The sequence below is a fragment of the Hylobates moloch genome, unplaced genomic scaffold, assembly GCF_009828535.3.
Source record: "Hylobates moloch isolate HMO894 unplaced genomic scaffold, HMol_V3 SCAFFOLD_23, whole genome shotgun sequence".
NCBI lineage: Eukaryota > Metazoa > Chordata > Mammalia > Primates > Hylobatidae > Hylobates > Hylobates moloch.
In genome coordinates, this window is record NW_026652298.1 from 42,026,712 (window position 1) to 42,047,209 (window position 20,498).

Here is a 20,498-nt window from a genome sequence, read left to right on the forward strand (position 1 = left end):
GAGAAGAGCCCAGAGTGGACACCAGACACTGCGCTGCCTCTGCTGAGTGGCTTCGGTGGGGGGTGCAGCCTGGCCTGAGTGCCTGCTGGTGGAGCAGGGCTTCTGCGGGTAGGGGCACAGGGCGGGGGGGAGGGGTAATTACTGTGGTCCTGAACTGAGTGTGTGCATCAGTGTGTACACTTGTGTGTGTGCACGAGTATGTACCCATGAAAGATGTACGTGAGTAGGTGGGTGCATGTGAGCATGTGCATGTGTAGGCGAATGAACGCATGAAGTGGAAGAATGTGGGGACGTGTGTGTGATTGTGAGTGATTGGTGCACATGAATGTATGTGAGGGAATGTGAGTGCTCAGTGGGATTGGGTGAGTGTGGGTTACAGGACTTGTCAGTGTGGGCCTCTGGAGGAGGTCGGGTTTAGGGGAGCCAGGGATACACACTCATCCTCCACCCTTTACCCCGTACCTGCTCTCCCTCCTCACTCCCCCTCTTCTCAGCACAAATCAGGGCAGGACAGGTCAGGCCTCAATCTGGAGCCAGGGAAAGGCGGAGCCGCCCAGGGCTGATGCTGCCATCATCAGCTCCCACCAGGCCCTCTGTCGGGCCAAGGCGCTGGAGACCCCAGCCCCAGGTGTCCCCGCGGGCGGACACTGGGGAGAAGGGAGCCCAGCGGCCTTCCGGGAGGAGGTGACTTGGGCCGGGCAGGCGGGCGGCGCGCATTCCTGAGCTCTGAGTCAGCGCGACCGCCCCCTCCGGCCGGGCCCGCCCCCGGCGCGCACGCCCCTCGCTCCATGGCATTCCCGGGCGGGCCGGACCGGCGGGCGGGCGGGGACTCGACCCTCCCGGCCAGCGGCGGCAGCCCCACCTCCCCGGCGCCCTCAGGACCCCCCAAAGACCCCCGGCGGCGGCAGTGAGTGAGCGCGGCCGGGAGCGCAGGGCTCCGGGGGCGGGCGGGTTCCGGGGCTGCGTCCGCCGAGCGCGGGGCGAGTCCTCAGCACCCCGTGGCCGGAGCTGCTCAGAGCGGCCGGGGCCGTGTCGGGGCCGGTGTCGGGGCCGGGGCCGGGGCTGGGGAGGGATCAGCGGCGACGCCCCGCTGGGGCGGCCGGACTTTTCTTCCTGGAGTTTCCCGAGTCGCCCGCAGAGGCGGCCCAGCCCCGGATTCCTAGCCCGGCGCGCCGCAAAAATAGCCCGTGGCCGGATTAGCAGTCCCAGCGGCCTGGCCGGGCCGGACAGCTCGGCTCCAGCCCCCGCCCAACAGCTGAGGGTCCCAGGAACGGGAGGCTAGAGTCCGGGGGTGCCCCAGGTTCCTCTAAACTCTCCCCACTGCATTTTCCTTCCCGGCCACCACCGGTGGGTGGTGTCTCCAAGTTGAAACTCCAGCTCAGGGCGGGATGGTCCCTGTCCCAGCTGCCCTCACCGATAGGAATAGCAGGAACCGTGGAGCTCGGGGTGGGGGACTGACTCCACCTTCTGCCCCACGACACCGACTCCCCCATCTGTAAACATCGAAGCTCCAGGGTGGGCTGGGAGCGACTCCTAAAGACAGACTCTCACTCTGTGCGCAGAGGCCAACGGGGACAGGCCTTCTCCCAGCTGGGGTGACAGCCAGACCCCAGATGCTCGGGGCGTTGGCAGAGGGCCTGGTTGTCTGTCATGCTGGGGGCATGTTCGTGGGGCTGGATGGGGAATGGGCAGGGGATCTTCCCTGGCCCCCCAAGGCCTGCTTCCAACCCAGGTGGTCCTGACGAGTTTCTTCTGTGTGTGCCGCTTGAGACGGTGAATGTGTGTCTGTCCGGGTGGGTGGGGCCTAGGTCTGGAGGCCCTACTCCTGTCCTGGGAACTCCCACCCGCCAACGGGACTTCCTGTTGGATACTGGGAGAAGATTCAAGGATGAAACTGGCTTTTCAGGTTTGACCCAGCTAGATGCCTGGGCAGTCCCAGGCTGGGTTCTCCCCACCCCTGTGGAGCCAACCGCAACCTCCTAGCCCCCACCCCAAGGGTGGGCGGAAGCTGGGGACCAAGCAGCTGGCTGGGGCTCAAGGGGTCCCTGAGGCGGAGCCCCCTGCCGCCAGGGGTCATTCTGGGCAAGCTGGGCCCCTTTTCCTGAGAATGGGGCAGGGGCAAATGGAGTGCGTGGGAGTCTGGTGGTCCCAGATTGAAGCCACTGGGCCTCAGACTCTTTTCCAGCCCTTCCAAGTGGCCTTCACTGGCTGGGTGGCCTCCACTGCACAAGCAGGCCCCTCAACCAGCACCCCTCATGAGCTGGCCAGTCCCCACCTTGGGGAGCTGACTTTCTAGGGGGCGCTCTTGGTTTAGGGGGAGTCGCCCAGGTCTCCCCTGCCTTTCAGGGACCATCAGGCCCTCCCCTAGGATCTTCCCAGCTACAGTCCCTGCCCAGGGCACCCCCAGTTGCTCTCCGCCGTGAGGGCCTCCGCCACACCGGCTTCCGTTCCCTCACCTCAGTGTCTGTGCCAGGATCACATTTTGCCCAATGATCGGATTCCTTGGCTTCTGCCTGTTTTCTGAGTTGGACGATTTTGGGGGTGACTCCTTCCTTCTTCAACTGAGATGCCCCTGATGGAGCAGATGGCAAGGGGTCTTAGAGGGGTCTGACAGCCGTCCACAGCCACAAGGCTGAAGAACCCTGGTGGTCTGCCTTGTCTCCTGGGGGTCTGCAGACAGGGTCCCTTCTACCACAGCTCCTGGGCAGACCTGGCCCAAGGCTTTGAGCTCCCTTGTAGGCTCTGGGACCTTCTGCAGTGATGGGCTTCTCTGAGCCTCAGTTTCCTTATCTGTAAGATGGATACAGAGCACCCCTCCCAGGGGTTAGACAGACCGGTGTGTTCAGTCAGGATCTGGTTTGAGGAAGCTGAGCCAGGCTCCTGAGGACCGAAGCCATTTCTACTCTGACTTGGTTTCCCTCCTGTGGCCTCTCCAGTCCTATCCTGCTTCTGGTGGTCCTGGGAGGGGGTTGCGGGGTTGCTGAGCCCAAGGGTTTCTGGGCACCCGGGAGCATGTGTGTAGGGTCCGTCAGGGACACCTCTGGAGGGCTCTGACTGGTGACTGGGCTGCTCATCTGTCCTCTGGCCAGACGTGTGCAGGGGCTGTGGGGCCTCTCCCACCTCCAGCCTGGGGAGGGTGTCTTTGCCTAACTCCTGAGACCCAGCTAGACTCCAGACTGGGGACTAGAAGTGACCAGCTTACCAGGCAGTTTACACCCAGAATCTAGTGTAGCTAAGTCCTTGCTGCCATCTGCTTTCTGACTGTGTGGCCTGGACAGGTGCCCTGACCTGCACTTGGTGTCCCCTGATTCCTGGGTGTGTCTGCCATGTCAGCCCGTCAGACCCAACTGAGTCAGGGGTTTAGCTCTGGTGACCCCTGTGCCACATTTGCTAGCTGAGCCATGGGGCAGTGCCCCCCACCCAGTGCTGGCCCCTTTGTGTACTACCCTCCTAGGTCAGGTCCTCAGGGATTCCTGTGTCTGCAGGCCCTAGGGCGGCCTCCCTCACAGATGGCCTGTAGCAGGGAACCTCTTGTTCCGTCTACTTGTCTAGGGTGAGGAGGGAAGGCAGGGCGCTAGTCTGTCCTGCTGGGGACCTGGAGAAAACCTGCAAGGGTCTCAGGCCTGCCCTGCTCCACCCTGAACCTCATTTCTTCCACAGAAAAGAAGAGGCTTCACTGGGAGGGTTGAAGAGCACTTTGGGGTTTGCAAAGGGCCTAGCAAATATCATTCTGAGCATGATGCCATTAATAGACAAGGCAGAGAGGCCAGGTGACTTTCCCTTCATTAATCCAGAAGACCTGGATGCGAGGCTGCCAGACAGCTGGTGACCCCCTTCTCAAGGGAGATCTAGGATTGAGCTTCAGATTAGGAGTCAAACAGAAGCCTGAGGGTCAGAGAGTAGCGTGTGGGTGGGGATGCTGGAGGAGCCACCTCCCCTGGGATGAGGCTCGGGTGAGCTGAGGACACGTCTGGGCAGGTGTCCCGGGGTGAGACCCCTTGCTCCAGCTGACCTCAGCAGCAGGCGGTTCCCTTCCTTTGGAATCCCACCCACTTGAGGCCCAGATGGGGATCTAGGCACACAGGGGTGGGGCAGCCCGGAACACCCAGCACTGCCCACCCACAGGACCTGTAACTGTGCGTTCTCAGGTCCCCTCCTGCCTGTACTCCTAGCAGCAGGGGTTTTTGTGGAGGTGGGAGCCCCAGGAGACCTGGATGTACAGTCATGGCGGCTGGTGCCTCCCTCATGAGCTGGGCACTCTACTGTCTCCTGGGGCCGACTGTGGTCCCCGGCTGAGACAGCACTGGGGAGGTCAGGTTCCCCGTACACGCTCACAGCTCTCAGCTCCTCTCACCCCCTAACTGGGAGGAGCAGAGTCCAGGCTTGATGGTTCTGGCCCCGGGGTTGGCAGTCAACTCTGCCGCCAGTTGTCCCTGCCAGCATGGTCCTGTGAGTGCAGGGCAGGCCTGAGCACAGCGGTGGTTGCTGCTCACACCTGAGGATGCACTCTACACTGGCTGTGGCCACTGTCTATGCCTGGACTGGCCAGAGCTTCTCTCTAGTCTCTTCCCAAACTCGACACCTTTGGAGGGTCCTGTCCCCAGGTGTCCCCGGGGCTGCCCCCTTGTTGCATATGCTTTAGGGCCCTTTCACCCCCCAGCTCCTGCCCCCTAGAGAATGCCAAGTACCCACAGGCTACACCACTCTGTGATGGAGTCAGCCGCTGCCTCTTGTGCCAGGCACTGCTGTGACCCCTGATTTCCAGATGGGAAAGCTGAGGCTTGCTTAGGGTTGTAGGTGGTGGAGACACATGGGGCCGGAGCATCAGCCTGGGCTGTCCCCAGTGGCCTCCCTCCATCGGCTCCTGCTTTCTGGCTCTCCCTGCACCTGTGCACGCGGCTAGCTTGATGGGTGCCCAGACATCCCCAAAGCAGAAACCTGAGTTAACAGGACTCTCCACCATCCCCCACCCAGCCCTTCCACACCAGGCTCTGCAGGCAGCCAGAGTGGCCTTCAGCGTGCATGGCGCCAGTGGCTCCCTTGACCCTGCTCGTCCCTCAGCCTCATCGAGAGTCCTGCCCGCATCCCCCCAGCTGGTCCTGGGATGCACTGGGGCTTTGGGTGTCTCCTGATGGGGCTGGGCCTGGGCTGGCAGCTGTGATGCTGCTGCAGTGACTCAGATGCTGTGTGACCCCAGGCAGTCAGGCCTTCCATGGGCCACGGTTTCCCCATACACTGAGGGGTCAGTGGGGTGGGGGAGACACTGTTTGGATCCCCCGAGGGGCTTTCTGGGAACAAGAGCCCACTGTGCGCCTGGGGAAGGCCTGGACACTGAGCCACTGTCTCTGGGAGAGCAATGTGCCGCTCCCTGGCCAGACTCTTTGTCCTGGGCCTGCCCCTCCCCACGCCTACTCCGGCTCTTCCTTTGGAATCCCACCCACTTGAGGCCCAGATGGGGATCTAGGCACACAGGGGTGGGGCAGCCCGGAACACCCAGCACTGCCCACCCACAGGACCTGTAACTGTGGGTTCTCAGGTCCCCTCCTGCCTGTACTCCTAGCAGCAGGGGTTTTTGTGGAGGTGGGAGCCCCAGGAGACCTGGATGTACAGTCATGGCGGCTGGTGCCTCCCTCATGAGCTGGGCACTCTACTGTCTCCTGGGGCCGACTGTGGTCCCCGGCTGAGACAGCACTGGGGAGGTCAGGTTCCCCGTACACGCTCACAGCTCTCAGCTCCTCTCACCCCCTAACTGTTCCCGCTTGTACCCCCTCATGCCAGCCAGCCCCTCTTCCCAGACCCAGTTGAGGGGTCATCTTGAGGAATCCTCCATTACCCCAGATTAGGGACCCGATGGCCTGCGTTCTTCAGTGATCAGTGTTTACCCAGCGGTGGCTTCAGAGCAGGCCAGTCCTGAGCACTGTGGAGCCAGCAGTGACAGGACAGTGGCCCATACATATGTGGACGAACTCTTGTGCTGTGCCCGGGGATCCAGGCCGAGGACCACCTTTGGGGAGTAGGGCAGCCTGAGGCTGCAGGTCCTCCAGCACAGGGGAGGTTGGGCAGAGCGCATTTGCAGGGCTCTGAGATGGGAGGGAGTCAGGTGTGAGGAGCAGCGGAGAGCAGGAGCCATGGAAGTCATGGATGTGTGTGAGCCCATCAGCTGGCAAAGGTCTCTCACACTCCTGAGTGAAGAACCAGCTGGATGTCGCGTAGTGCCGCTGGGCACAGGTGGAGACTCCTGGAGAGGCTGCCCCCTGGATTCAGCCTGCTGATTCCTGGCAGTGGCCCCAGTCTCTACTCTGGGCCCTGCTCCTCTCTGGCCCCCATAATGGCCTCACTAAGAGCATTCGTCCATTTTCTGGGTGAGAACATGCTGGGAGTGTACTCAGAATGCTGTCCCAGCACTGTGGGTTCCGGAAGCCCCTTGCTGAGCACCACCTGCCTTCCCAACGTGCCTGATGCTGAAATTCCACCCTGAGTGTCTGAGACTCAGAGGTGGCCCCTCCTGGCTTTTCCTTACCAGCAGGGTGATCTTGCTGCAGTCCATATGCCCTGTGGAGGGAGGGCTGGGGGACGATGAGGAAATTGAGTTGTGACCCCTTCACACTGTGGCTGGGCCATATCCAGGACACGCAGGTCTGGGCTGGGTTTGGTCCACGAGTCAGATGCAGAGGGGTCCCCTGGTGCAGTTCCCAGAGGGACCTTGACCCACCCACTTCTCAGTTAGGATGCCTTCCTGTCCGACCCTGTTGCACTCTGGGGCTCTGCATGGGCGAGGGGCCCTGGAGGGAGTTCCCAGTGATGTGGAGGCAAGCTGCCACCCTTGGCTCTTGCCCCTGATTCCAGGCCAAGTATGGGCCAAGGACAGGAACTCAGCCTTAGGGGGCCATGTGGATGGAACGACCCCTGGGCTCCATGCCTGGGGAGTGCCCCAAAGCTTTGCCCCCCAACTCTCACCTGGGACCTGAAGTGCACAGTCAGCTCAGATAAGGGGCTGGAGCGTGAGGGGTGGGGTAAGAGCCAGCAGAAGGCATCCCTGAAGGACCCCCACCCACCTGTGTCTGTTCTGGTACATGTAGGACCAGTAGGGGCTGTGAGCAGCATTCCCAGCCTTTCCCTGGTAGTACAGGGTCGGAAGAAGCCATGAGCTCTGTCCCAAGCCCGTCCCTGGCTGGCATAAGACCATTAGGAGCTATGAGCAGCACCCTAGGCTGTCTCTAATTGTGCTGCCCTCCATATATGACCTTGAGCAAGGCAAGCCTGTGTTTCCTGGCCTCAGTTTCCCTATTTGTACAGCATAGGTGGGGCTTTCCTCCAAGCAGCTGAGAGGGAGACCTATGAGTGAAAGCCATTTCTGGGGCCTTAGTGGGTGGGTTGCAGACCCTGCGGCTCTGAGTCTGTCGGAGGCGGCAGCCCTTTTTTTGTTGTTTCGTTTTGTTTTTTCTTTGAGATGGAGTCTCGCTCTGTCGCCCAGGCTGGAGTGCAGTGGCGCGATCTCGGCTCACTGCAAGCTCCACCTCCTGGGTTGACGCCATTCTCCTGCCTCAGCCTCCTGAGTAGCTGGGACTACAGGCGCCCACCACCACGCCCGGCTAATTTTTTTGTATTTTTAGTAGAGACGGGGTTTCACCGCGTTAGCCAGGATGGTCTTGATCTCCTGACCTCGTGATCCGCCCACCTCGGCCTCCCAAAGTGCTGGGATTACAGGCGTGAGCCACCGCGCCCGGCCTGAGGTTGCAGCTCTTTAAAGAGGCTGAGGAATTTGGGGTTTTCTGTCCAAAATTGCTTCAGGAAGCTCTGGCCAGCCCCCCACTATCTGTCTCGTGTCATGCTCAGGGGCCCTTCTCAATTTGGGTCTCCACTGGAATTGCCGTGTGGTCCCCCTGGGTTGGGAACAGCTGCAGGTCTGCCAGGAAGGTGTAAGGGGGAAATGGAGTCCTAGTCACATGGCCAGGCAGTGGTGGCCAGAATCGAACCCTGCCTGTCTGCTCTGGGGCCTTCCCCTGGGCCCTGGCCCTGTGCCTGGGATGCTCACGGTAGAGCCAAGCATGCAATGCCCCGCAGCCCCGGCACCGAGCCGCCTCACTGCTGTTTCTGGGCACGTGGCGCCACCTGGTGGTCACTATGGTGTCTGCGCCCAGGTGGTTTCTGGAAAGTCGTTTGTGCACAGGAGCCTTGGGGCCCTGCTGCTCTGTCACCCTCTTTCATGAATGTGGTGACTCTATGCAGTGGACCGATCACACACCCCTTACAGGCTGTCATGTGCATAGTGGGCCCTTTGTCCCTGGAGTGGAAGTCTTGGTGGGTAAGACGGTGAGGCCTGGGTAAGACAAGTCTGAGATTTGCCCTGGGCACAGACTAGGGTGAGCCTCATGTCACTAAGACCTCACATCGGCTGTCCCGTGTGTGTGCAAACTCCTGCAACCCCAGCTGTGCTCACTCCCCTCCTTCAAGCCTTTGCTCAGATGTCAGTTCACAGGGAGGCCTCACTGCCTCCTGTCAAGCAACCCTAGTTTGCTTCCCCCCCCACCCTCATACTTAGCATCTTTTAACCAGTACATTCACTTATTTGAAAAGTTTATTGTCTAGACTGTAAACTCCAGGAGGGCAGGGATTTTGTCTTGTTTCTCCACCAATGTGCCTCAAGCACCTGGAGCAGTATCCTGATCGTAGTGTGTGCTAAGATAGTTGTCCCATGGACTTATGTTGTCTGAGGACCTAGGATGTGCCCAGCACTGTCTGTTGGGATGAACAAGGCAGGCACAGAGAAAGTCAGTGCTGAGCACATAGTAGTGCTCTGACAATGGGGGACATGAGCACCACGGTTGGGCTTATCACTGCTTCTCCCTCCTCCCGGGTCTGGGTGCAATGAATCTTCAGATGTCAGCGTTGTCATTACTGAATAACACACCGTGCCCTGCAGGCCTGCCTTGCTCCGCCAGGAACCATGAGTGAGGCCCGCAGGGACAGCACGAGCAGCCTGCAGCGCAAGAAGCCACCCTGGCTAAAGCTGGACATTCCCTCTGCGGTGCCCCCGACAGTGGAAGAGCCCAGCTTCCTGCAGGTAGGCCCTGGCCTGCAGGGACTGTGGGTGCCCCCTGTCCAGTACCCTCACCATGACCCTGTTGCCCAGCCCCTGAGGCGACAGGCTTTCCTGAGGAGCGTGAGTATGCCAGCCGAGACAGCCCACATCTCTTCGCCCCACCATGAGCTCCGGCGGCCGGTGCTGCAGCGCCAGACGTCCATCACACAGACCATCCGCAGGTACCAACACTGCCCAGCTGCTCCATGGGGTGGGAGCTGGGGGCTGGTGGGGCAGAGGCAGGTACACTGAGGATGGGGATGAGAACAAGGGCCCTCCTGTCTCAGCTTCCTCCTCCATGTTGGTCCCCACATCCCCTTGCCCTCCTCCTGTTCTAGAGACTGACCGCTCTCACCCCACTACCCTGCTCCACTCCCTTCTCTTCAGCACTCACTCTCTCCTTCTCTGTCTCCACCACCCGGATGCTCTGGCCTCTTAGCAGCCGACAAGTACGCTTCGGGCGTGTCCACACTCTACCCCTCTTGGGTCCCCGGGCTGCCCGCAGGGCCTTCCCACAGCGCCAGTCTCTCTCTTGGTCCCTGCTCAGGTATCTCATACAGGTCATGAATGTGTTGGTGTTTTCTGGCATGTGCTTGGCATGTGGCCTCTTGGGAGCTGCCAGCGTGGTTGGCATTCCCTGGGGCTCCTAACGGCAGGTGCTGGCAGTGTTTTTGTTTGCATGTCCAAGTGCTGTGGACAGCCTGCCTGGGCCTGGAAGCGCCTGCTGTCTGAGCTCTGTGGGGTCCTGGGGCCAAGCTCTCTCGGGGTGAGCTCTCAGCTCCCTCTCTGGACTCAGTGTCTCCCCTCAACTGCCCCTCAGGGATGGTGGGTGAGGGCCTCTATGAAGCACTCAACTGGGCAAGGCCTGCCAGCTGTGGTCTAGTGGAAACCTGGAGTTGGCTAACAGTTCAGGGGGTGGCCAGAACCCACTCATCCTCTTACTGGACCTTGCGCACCCAGACCCTGGCCCCCGGAGTGACTACAGGCCGGGGGCAGGGCATGCTGCCCCAGAGGAGGGCCTTTGAAGTCCCCTGCCTGGGAGGAGGCGTTCTGGCCGCCCCTTGCTGAGTCCCTGCCGTGCCAGGGGGACCGCTGACTGGTTTGGAGTGAGCAAGGACAGTGACAGCACCCAGAAATGGCAGCGCAAGAGCATCCGTCACTGCAGCCAGCGCTACGGGAAGCTGAAGCCCCAGGTCCTCCGGGAGCTGGACCTGCCCAGCCAGGACAACGTGTCGCTGACCAGCACCGAGACGCCACCCCCACTCTACGTGGGGCCATGCCAGCTGGGCATGCAGAAGGTATGCCTGCCTGTTGCTGCCTCCTGCAGGCCCCTCCTTCTGCTCCCAGGGGCTGGGGCTGCGGACACAGCCAGCCTGAGCAGAAGGGACTCTCTGGGAGCTCACGGTCTGGAAGGGCAGTCAGACAGCCTGCTCGTGAAGGCACCTGAAACAGTCTCTGGGGAGGGGTACCTTGGGATTGCACCAGGGGGCCAGTGTCTGGATGGGAGAGCATTCCAGGCAGGACCTCTAGGTGCTGTAGGGTGCGAGTGGTGCCCATACAGCTGTCCAGGGGCCCGTGAGGAGTCAGGAGCAGCAGTCACGCTCTCTTTGCAAGGCCTCTGTGCATCTGGGTGAGCTAGGAGCCCCCGTGGTCCTGACTCCAGCATCTCCTCCCCTCCTCCAGATCATAGACCCCCTGGCCCGTGGCCGCGCCTTCCGTGTGGCAGATGACACTGCGGAAGGCCTGAGTGCCCCACACACTCCCGTCACGCCGGGTGCTGCCTCCCTCTGCTCCTTCTCCAGCTCCCGCTCAGGTTTCCACCGGCTCCCGCGGCGGCGCAAGCGAGAGTCGGTGGCCAAGATGAGCTTCCGGGCGGCCGCAGCACTGATGAAAGTGGGTGCAGGGGCCAAAGGTGGGGTTGGGGGCCGAGCCAGCAGCCGGGTCTCATGCTCACTTCCCCGTCCCCAGGGCCGCTCCGTTAGGGATGGCACCTTGCGCCGGGCACAGCGTCGAAGCTTCACTCCAGCTAGCTTTCTGGAGGAGGACACAACTGATTTCCCCGATGAGCTGGACACATCCTTCTTTGCCCGGGTAAGAAGTGCCCAGGGCGTCCCCCCACCCCCCGTTCCCTTCATCCCTGCGTCCAGCCTGACCTCATGTGTTTGCTCAGGAAGGTACCCTCCATGAAGAGCTGTCCACATACCCGGACGAAGTTTTCGAGTCCCCATCGGAGGCAGCGCTAAAGGACTGGGAGAAGGCACCGGAGCAGGCGGACCTCACCGGCGGGGCCCTGGACCGCAGCGAGCTTGAGCGCAGCCACTTGATGCTGTGAGTGCGGCAGGCAGGGAAGGGGGGCAGAGAGAGACCCCGGGGCCCGTCAGGAACAGCTGGGCGAGTGTCGGCATTCACCTCTGTGGGCGATGGAAGGGGTAGCCTCAGGGACTGGGAACTCACTGGCCACCAGGGGTGGGAGACGCAGGGCTGGGCATGGCCTCAGTCTCATGGCTTGCCTGTGGAATGGGACAGCAATCTCAGAGCCTAGGGGCTGGGCAGAATCCAGCGGGGAGGCGGAGGTGACAGAGGTGATACTTGCTGAGTTGCAGAACTCAGCGGGTCCCGGTTCCAGCTCCCTGCCATCCCCGGAGGCGCGCAGTGTTGCCTTTTTACTGGCAAGGAGAAGGCAGATGCCGGGTGTCTTGCACAGCATCTTCACCAGGATAGAGACAGGGTGCCCTGGTGCCCCGGGGAGGGACGGCAGCAGTCTGGGGGGCTGGGGCGGGAGGTGAACGCCGGCTCCCTCCAGGCCCTTGGAGCGAGGCTGGCGGAAGCAGAAGGAGGGCGCCGCAGCCCCGCAGCCCAAGGTGCGGCTCCGACAGGAGGTGGTGAGCACCGCGGGGCCGCGGCGGGGCCAGCGTATCGCGGTGCCCGTGCGCAAGCTCTTCGCCCGGGAGAAGCGGCCGTATGGGCTGGGCATGGTGGGACGGCTCACCAACCGCACCTACCGCAAGCGCATCGACAGCTTCGTCAAGCGCCAGATCGAGGACATGGACGACCACAGGTAGGCGTGGCAGGCAAGGCCTGGGTTGGGATGGAGGCTCCTGGGGGAGGGTGGGGGCTCCGGGTTGGGGATGAGGCCCCCGCTGACGCTCCACCCCGCAGGCCCTTCTTCACCTACTGGCTTACCTTCGTGCACTCGCTCGTCACCATTCTAGCCGTGTGCATCTATGGCATCGCGCCCGTGGGCTTCTCACAGCATGAAACGGTGGACTCGGTGAGCCCCTGTGCCTTCACTGGGCCCAGATGAGTGGAGTCTGGGCACTGGACCCGCTCCCGACCCGCTCTGGGAGGAGAGGGCCAGAGTCGGGCCCGTCTGATCCCGCTCCCCAACCTCCCAGGTGCTGCGGAACCGCGGGGTCTACGAGAACGTCAAGTACGTGCAGCAGGAGAACTTCTGGATCGGGCCCAGCTCGGTGAGGGCGGGGCTGGGGGCGGGGCCGGCGGGGGCGGGACCTGGAGGTGCCCGGCGGGCAGGAGGCCTGGACTGCAGCTGCTCGTCTCCCTGGCCCGCAGGAGGCCCTCATCCACCTGGGCGCCAAGTTTTCGCCCTGTATGCGCCAGGACCCGCAGGTGCACAGCTTCATTCGCTCAGCGCGCGAGCGCGAGAAGCACTCCGCCTGCTGCGTGCGCAACGACAGGTCGGGCTGCGTGCAGACCTCGGAGGAGGAGTGCTCGGTGCGTTTCCCCGCCCTGGACTCCCACTCTCGTCTGCCCCGTGTTCGCTCTTTCCTTCAGACTTCAGATAGACTCGGCAGAGTGATCCTTCGCCCTCGTTCCTGGCACATCCCGCCGTCCTTATGTGCAAGGCCTTTCTTGTCATATTTATTCTAACCCTAACCCTCCCCCATCTCCAGCTCCTGGCCCCAGAGACCGTCATCTGATCTGGTCTTTTGATTTGGGTGCACTCTTCCAGCATGTGTCTTAAAGCTTACATAAGTGGTATTTGCCTCTTTTCCACCAAGCAATTTTAAAAAAAATTCATCCATACTTTCATCACATCACCTTATATGGAAGTGCCATAGTCCATACCAGTTCCCTGATTTAGGACACAGAGGCTGTTTCTGATTTTCAGCTAACAGGAATTATGCTATCAAACTCCTTGTAAGAGTCTTTTCCAACAGGCATGTGTATCTCAAGAGTGGGGGTGACTCGTAGAAGCGGAGGGAAGAGCTCAGTGGCTTTGCCTTCAGCTCCTGACTCCCTGCGCGCCCCTCACTGCCCTGACCCAACTGGACCTGACCCTGTGTCTCCCTCCCACAGTCCACGCTGGCAGTGTGGGTGAAGTGGCCCATCCATCCCAGCGCCCCAGAGCTTGCGGGCCACACGAGACAGTTTGGCTCTGTCTGCCACCAGGATCCCAGGTTAGTCCTGCCGGCAGCTCTCTCACCTGCCTTTGTCCACGCCTTCCCCGGGGGCTGTGGTGCAGAGGGTGTAGGGGCTGCTCTTGGTGACTCGGCTGGAAGGGTGCCAATGCTAGGGGCTGGAAGCAGGGTCTGACCACATACTTGGCTCCTGCAGGGTGTGTGATGAGCCCTCCTCGGAAGACCCTCACGAGTGGCCAGAAGACATCACCAAGTGGCCGGTGAGCTGCAGCGGGTGGGGGCGGTGAGCTGCAGTGGGGAGTGGCCGGTGAGCTGCAGTGGGGGAGGAGTGGCCGGTGAGCTGCAGCGGCGGGTGGCCGGTGAGCTGCAGGGGGGCAGGAGTGGCTGGTGAGCTGCAGCGGCGGGGGGGGGGGGGGCTGCAGGGGGGGGGGGGGGGCCGGTGAGCTGCAGTGGGGAGGGGCCGGTGAGCTGCAGTGGGGGGTTGTTAGGGAGTCCTCCATGTCATGCGGGGGAGAATGCCACACCCCACCCACTGGTGATGCCAGAGATTCCCATCATGGGACCACCTCACGTTTTCAGATGCTGTGCACCTGGCCTTTGCACAGCCTGTCCACCATCCAGCGCCTGCCCCTCTGAGCAAGTAGATCAAGAGAACTAGATGGAGACTTGAAAGGTCAAGTGACATTATTCCAGTTTGATAGAGACTCAGAGTGTGGTGGCTTGAAGTCAAGGAAGCCACACCGTTTTCTACTTTATGAGCCCACCCATCTTTGCCTCTACCCCCAAACATGGTGTGGGGCCAAAGGTTGGGGGAGGCCCTGACCCAACTCGTCCCCATTTGTGACCCAGATCTGCACCAAAAACAGCGCCGGGAACCACACCAACCATCCCCACATGGACTGTGTCATCACAGGACGGCCCTGCTGCATTGGCACCAAGGGCAGGTACGTGCGCGTGCCAGCGAGTGCAGCTGGTCTCTGGGCTCAGAGCATCGCCCTAGGGCGGTGCCTTCTCCCTAACTAAATCCTGAAATAACCCAGTATACCAAGGGTGTGGGGTTAGAGGGGGTCTGGACTTCCTTGGGGCCAACAAAGGTGGGTAGGTGCAGCTGAAGCTTGCCCTGGATGCCAGCAATCCCCCTCTGCGAGGCAGCAGCCTCCGAACCCTGGCCTGCCTTTCTAGGTGTGAGATCACCTCCCGGGAGTACTGTGACTTCATGAGGGGCTACTTCCACGAGGAGGCCACGCTCTGCTCTCAGGTAGGTCTCCCGAGTGTCCGTCGTTCCCCTCCCCCAGCTGCTGTGATGCTGATCTGCTGCTCTGCGCAGGTGCACTGCATGGATGATGTGTGTGGGCTCCTGCCTTTCCTCAACCCCGAGGTGCCTGACCAGTTCTACCGCCTGTGGCTATCCCTCTTCCTGCACGCCGGGCAAGTGACACTGTGGGCCGGGTGGGGGGTCTCAGGGTCCCCGGGATTGGCTGGCTGGGGGTGGCACAGAGGTCACTTCCCTGCTGAATGTCTCCCGACCCCCACCTGCCACTGACTACAGGATCCTGCACTGCCTGGTGTCTATCTGCTTCCAGATGACTGTCCTGCGGGACCTGGAGAAGCTGGCAGGCTGGCACCGCATAGCCATCATCTACCTGCTCAGCGGTGTCACTGGCAACCTGGCCAGTGCCATCTTCCTGCCGTACCGAGCAGAGGTAAGGCTGGCCCTCAGGGTGGGGATCCTCCCGTGTGCACCCGCAGCCTGCTGTGAGCCTGTCCGTATCGGGCACTGACTCTGGGAGCATCTCCAGTTGGATCCTAGGTCTCAGTGTGCTCTGGGCCACGGGGAGTGGGGCAGAAAGATGAGGCCTTCGGTCCAGGGGGCCCGCCCAGCCCCACTGCCTTATAGCTACCCCAACCATCCCCCAGGTGGGTCCCGCTGGCTCCCAGTTCGGCATCCTGGCCTGCCTCTTCGTGGAGCTCTTCCAGAGCTGGCAGATCCTGGCGCGGCCCTGGCGTGCCTTCTTCAAGCTGCTGGCTGTGGTGCTCTTCCTCTTCGCCTTTGGGCTGCTGCCCTGGATCGACAACTTTGCCCACATCTCGGGGTTCATCAGTGGCCTCTTCCTCTCCTTCGCCTTCTTGCCCTACATCAGCTTTGGCAAGTTCGACCTGTACCGGAAGCGCTGCCAGATCATCATCTTTCAGGTGGTCTTCCTGGGCCTCCTGGCCGGCCTGGTGGTCCTCTTCTACTTCTACCCTGTCCGCTGTGAGTGGTGTGAGTTCCTCACCTGCATCCCCTTCACTGACAAGTTCTGCGAGAAGTACGAACTGGACGCTCAGCTCCACTGACAAGTTCTGCGAGAAGTACGAACTGGACGCTCAGCTCCACTGAGCTGGCTGTGGGCTCCAGGGCCGTGCGCTCCAGCAGGCCAGAGCCAGACACGGCAACCCTGAGCCTCACAGGCTTACAGGAGTCACCTGCTCCATGTGGGGACTGGCCTGTTTCCTGAACACAGACCTCTTTCTTGTGCCTTGTTCACTTCCGTTGAATCCCTCGTACTGCCAGGCATTTATTATACTACTTCCTGTCATAACCTTCTAACTTGTTCCTTGACGACCACCTCATGTGGCCAATAAATGGACTGGGAGCGTTTTAGCTGCCGTTAACTTGACCACGGCTTCTCCGCCCTTCTTTGTTTCTGGCCGGAAGCTGTGGAGGGAGGTCCTGCAGGCCCCTTGTGGCTGACTCACCTGGGCAGGGAACTGAGGGTCAGATATAGTCACAGGCTCTTTCACTTCCAGTGAAATCCTTCAGCCAGGCACGTGCACCTTGCTGTTGCTCCTTACAGTGGCTGCTAGCCGACGCTGGGAAAAGGACCTAGGGATGTGCTGTCATACCCTCCCCACATGCTGGGAAGCACCCTGCCCCCACCCTTAGCAGCTCCAATTTCCACCCCACACTCCCTCCCTGTCCACTGAACCTGCTGAAAGCACTGCTGCAGGCGAACCCGAAAGGCTGAGGCTGGAGGGCCCACACATGGCTGTGCTGTGCTCGCTGCCACCGTGAGCTCCGGGCTGTAGACCCTAAAGCCACTCTGCTTTTATTTCCTCCTTGCTGTGGAGATCATGGTAACACAGTTGTGTGGTTTGGGGAGTGGTGTGGCCTCAAGGCTTTGGTGGTGTGGTGCCATCTTGGACTATAGGACTCAACTGTACCAATTCTCTCCCCTTAACTCAACTCTGTGATGGGGCAATCTCAGTCTTTGCTACCCAGGTTACTGTGGCTTTTCACTTTTCAAACTAAGAAGCAAACAGGTTTATGTTATACACAGGGCCAGGCCGTGGCTCTGCCATGTGACTAGGGTATTTGGACCCAGGGAGAGGTCAGTCTCAGGCCAAGTACATGAAAGAACGGAGCACTGGCTCACCCTGGCCTAGTCCTGAGGGCCCCCAGGTTTATGCTGACAGTTCCTGTTGGGCATGCCTGGGATGAGGCCACCACAACATCCTTTCTGTGAAAGAGGCACAATGACTCGAGGACCCCATCCTGCTGGGAAAAGGCTCAGCCACCAGTGATGAAGAGAGTGGTCCTGTCTGGAGGCTCACTTTTGCCTCAGCTTTTTGATGAAGGAAACCTCGTCTCGATTCCGGATGCCGTAGCTGAAAGAGAAGGAAAGGCATAAAGCACCTGTCCTACAGAAGGACACATCTGGGAGTCCCCTCCTGAGGCTGTGGGGGACCACGAAGAAACGACAGAGGGGGGCATGTGGCTTCTGGGGAGGCCAGGAAGTAGCCATCCTCTCAGACCCAGAAGCAACTCCGACTCACAAGTCCCTGGGGCAGGGAACTGAGTGTCAGATAGAGTCACAGCCTTCCGCCTCCATGCCCACTCTGATTTCCTCCCTCCTGGCACCGTGTAGCCCTAAGCTGCCACTGCTGGGAAGCAGCAAGGCCCCTCCAGGTGCCCTCTGCCTGCCATTCTCCTAGTGGGGAGGGCCCCAAGGAAGCTCCTTGGAGGAGGGTGTTATCTCCGGAGAGGGAGCCGCAGCCCTCTGGCAGAGCATGGGGGACTAAGGGGCAACAGAACAGCCGTCCCCTACGGCTCAAGATGTGGCCGGCACTTACTCTCGGAGCTTCTTTCTGTCTTCTGTGAGTTTCTCTCCTGCAGAGGTCAGATGGTACGTCCTCCACACGTAGGACCTGCAAGAGGGGAACGCAGGTAAACCACATGCCCTGAGCAGGGTGAGCTGAGTGGCTGGGCATGACGTGGGCTTGAGGCATTCAGCCCTATGGGACCTGGGGCAGCTGTCCTCCCTACCTAGGCTGTTCTGTACAATGTGCAAATTGGGTCTGAGGCAGCTACAAGGAGGCTCTGTTCTCAGAGGGCTGTATGGGGCGGCTTGGCCAAACACAGCTTGCTAATGCAGTAGGTGACAGTGTTGAGACTCAGTGAACAGGACAGTTGACCCAATAGGAGAGTGAGGGCTGACAGCACCCAGGTGAGAAGGGGATGGGAGCCACTACAGGTGTACCATCCATAACTAGGGAGGCCACTTCCAGACACACTGGAAATTCCCAGCGGTGTCCCCAAGTGGAGATATCCAGCAGCTTGGATGGGGTGATGGCGATGAAAGGGCAGTATGTTGGGGATGACCGAGGCCGGAGTCGCAGGCACAGAAGGACCCGCACTGTCTGAACCCTTGTGACAGGGAGCTCATCACTTCAGTGGTGCTGTACTCATGCAGAGCCGAGAGCTGTTTCCAGGTGGTGCCTGGTGACAGTGCCACGAAGGGCACTAGCCCCAGGAAGGGCTATAAGGAAGGGATTGTTCCACTTACCAGCTGATGTGCTGAATGCCCCCTTCTCGCTCCTGCTTGAGCTGCACGTACCTCTGGATGGCCTTCTTCAGGTCCAGGACTGTGGCACTCTGCACTACAACCACAGCTGCAACCACGGACACAGATGGGAGAAGATCCATGGTGAGAACCCAAAGCCATAGCCTCCGATGGCAGGAAAGGAACCCAGAACTCTGTGCACAGGGCAGGTTTGTGGTTGCCCCAGTACCCCTGGGCATGGCCTGTGAGTTTCTGAGCAGGCTGACCAGCACTGTTACATCTTCCTGCTGTGAAAGCCTGGACCACATAACCTGAAGGGAGGAGGGCAGCACTTACGCATTACTTCTCCATCCATCTTGCACACTCGGACCGTCATTGCCTGGCCGTATTCTAGGGCTATTTGGGAGTTGACTTCTTCCAAAGTAACCTACAAAAGACCAAGGGCAGAAGTGGGAACCCTGGCTCTCTTTACCACCTTGGCAACAACAAAGAACAGGCCGATAGTGGCCAAAAAGTGGTGCTCCATTTTACGAAGGGCGAGGAAGGGTGGTTGCCTGTATGCTAGGGTTTCCCAATTCATCAGAGCCCCAATCTCATGTTCCACTCACAGTTTAATGTCCATAGTGGACACAGTCTCTGGGGAAAGAGGTGCTAAGAAACAGGCAAGAGAATAAACTCACGTTAAGGATCCGCCCCCAGGGGTGGGTAGGGGCCTGTCAGTTCACCCTGAGTGTATCCCTGATCATCAGGACCCAGGCCAGGGCTCGGGACTGAGTAATGCAGGTGTGCAAAATTTACCAGGGCCGCAAAAAACGGTAATAACAATAAATATTTTAATACAACATTTAAGAAATAAAAGGCAATGAAAATATCCATGATGAGCAAAATATAAAACATTTAAAATTTGCTGGCGCGGTGGCTCACGCCTGGAATCCCAGCATTTTGGGAGGCCGAGGCAGGCGGATCACGAGGTCAGGAGATTGAGACCACCCTGGCCCAACATGGTGAAACCCCGTCTCTACTAAAATACAAAAAATTAGCCAGGTGTTGTGGCGCGTGCCTGCAGTGAACCCGGGAGGGAGAGGTTGCAGTGAGCCGAGATCGCACCACTTCACTCCAGCCTGGCAACAGATCAAGACTCGGTCTCAAATAAATAAATAAATAAATAAATAAATAAATAAATAAAGCATAATACTGACGCTTTGACACATGATTGACGCTTGAGGCAAATGGAACAATCGGTACTACTAATCTTGCTCTTACTTAAAACTAAGCTTTTTCGTTTACCGTAAGCTCTTTTTTTGCATCAACTTTGACTTTTAAAGGTATTACAGGCCGGCCGGGTAGCTCACACCTATAATCCCACCATTTTGGGAGGACGAGGCAAGAGGATCGCCTGAGCCCAGGAGTTTCACACCAGCCTGGGCAACATAGTGAGACTCCGTCTGTGCAAAAAATTTAACAATTAGCCGGGTGTGGTAGCGCGCACCTGTGGTCCCAATTACTCGGGAGGCTGAGGTGGGAGGATGGCTTGCGCTCAGGAGGTGCGGCTGCAGTGAGCCAAGATAACGCCACTGCACTCCAGCCTGGGCGACAGAGCAAGACCCTGTCCCCCGAGCCCCCTAAATACAGTAAATGTCATTTAATGTCACTCACGAAGGAGGTTTTTGGTTCCTCTTTAAGCTTCGCGCCCCAGGCGAGTGCGCCCGGCCAACGTTAAAACCCTCGTTTACGCCCAGAGGCGCCTTCCTCAGCCTTGGGCCGCAGCCTCCCACCAGCACCTTCGGAGGCTGCCGGCGCCCGGATGCCCGGCCCCCGGGGAACGACTCCCGCGCCCCCAGCCCCCGCCCGCACACACCTGGATCGGCAGATCGCAGAGCAGCGGGTCCTGCACCACCATAGCCAGACCCTCCTGGAACACGTCCATGGCCTCGGAGTGCGGCAGCGCCTCTTCTTCGTCCTCATCTTCCTCTTGCGCCTCGGGCCCACGCGCGGCCTCCGTCTCCTCCAGGGTCGCAGCTCTCAGCCGGCCTCTGCCTGCACCGCCAGACCGCACCAGGGAGGCCAAGCGCGCAGGCGCAGGAACTGCGGCCCGCCCCAGCGAGGCCGCCCAGCCACTGGCGCGCCGAGGGGTGGGGCTGCTGCGGTGACCAATGACAAGTGCGAGACAGACCGCAGCGGGGCTGGGAGCGCAGAATCGCCCTGACTATTGGT

The 20,498-nt window shown here is 60.3% G+C and overlaps 2 protein-coding genes across 11 annotated transcripts; one reads left to right on the forward strand and one right to left on the reverse strand.

Moving 5' to 3' along the window:
* The first annotated feature begins 811 nt into the window (after positions 1-811).
* On the forward strand, positions 812-16,121 carry RHBDF1 (rhomboid 5 homolog 1). 9 transcript variants are annotated; one of them, XM_058434040.1, is made up of 17 exons: positions 7,713-9,064; positions 9,134-9,264; positions 10,167-10,380; positions 10,766-10,975; positions 11,051-11,173; positions 11,253-11,410; positions 11,886-12,140; positions 12,242-12,353; positions 12,478-12,552; positions 12,653-12,814; positions 13,400-13,500; positions 13,658-13,721; positions 14,311-14,405; positions 14,644-14,719; positions 14,789-14,889; positions 15,011-15,164; positions 15,379-16,121. In XM_058434040.1, the coding sequence occupies exons 1-17, from the start codon at positions 8,948-8,950 to the stop codon at positions 15,796-15,798; spliced, it is 2,568 nt and encodes an 855-aa protein (XP_058290023.1). In that variant the 5' UTR covers positions 7,713-8,947; the 3' UTR covers positions 15,799-16,121. The 9 variants fall into 9 exon arrangements, with proteins under 9 accessions (XP_032001174.1, XP_058290023.1, XP_058290022.1 ...); XM_058434039.1 differs by having other exon boundaries at positions 14,644-14,889; XM_032145283.2 differs by adding an exon at positions 812-907 and having other exon boundaries at positions 8,924-9,264; positions 10,766-11,173; positions 14,644-14,889.
* Positions 16,106-20,373, reverse strand: SNRNP25 (small nuclear ribonucleoprotein U11/U12 subunit 25). Of its 2 annotated transcripts, XM_032145293.2 has the most exons (5): positions 20,143-20,373; positions 18,621-18,711; positions 18,288-18,393; positions 17,575-17,649; positions 16,106-17,109 (listed from the first exon to the last, which is right to left on the reverse strand). In XM_032145293.2, exons 1-5 carry the CDS (start codon positions 20,209-20,211, stop codon positions 17,052-17,054), a joined length of 399 nt encoding a protein of 132 aa, XP_032001184.1. In that variant the 5' UTR covers positions 20,212-20,373; the 3' UTR covers positions 16,106-17,051. The 2 variants fall into 2 exon arrangements, with proteins under 2 accessions (XP_032001184.1, XP_032001183.1); XM_032145292.2 differs by lacking the exons at positions 18,621-18,711; positions 20,143-20,373 and having other exon boundaries at positions 18,288-18,607.
* Positions 20,374-20,498: the final 125 nt, after the last annotated feature.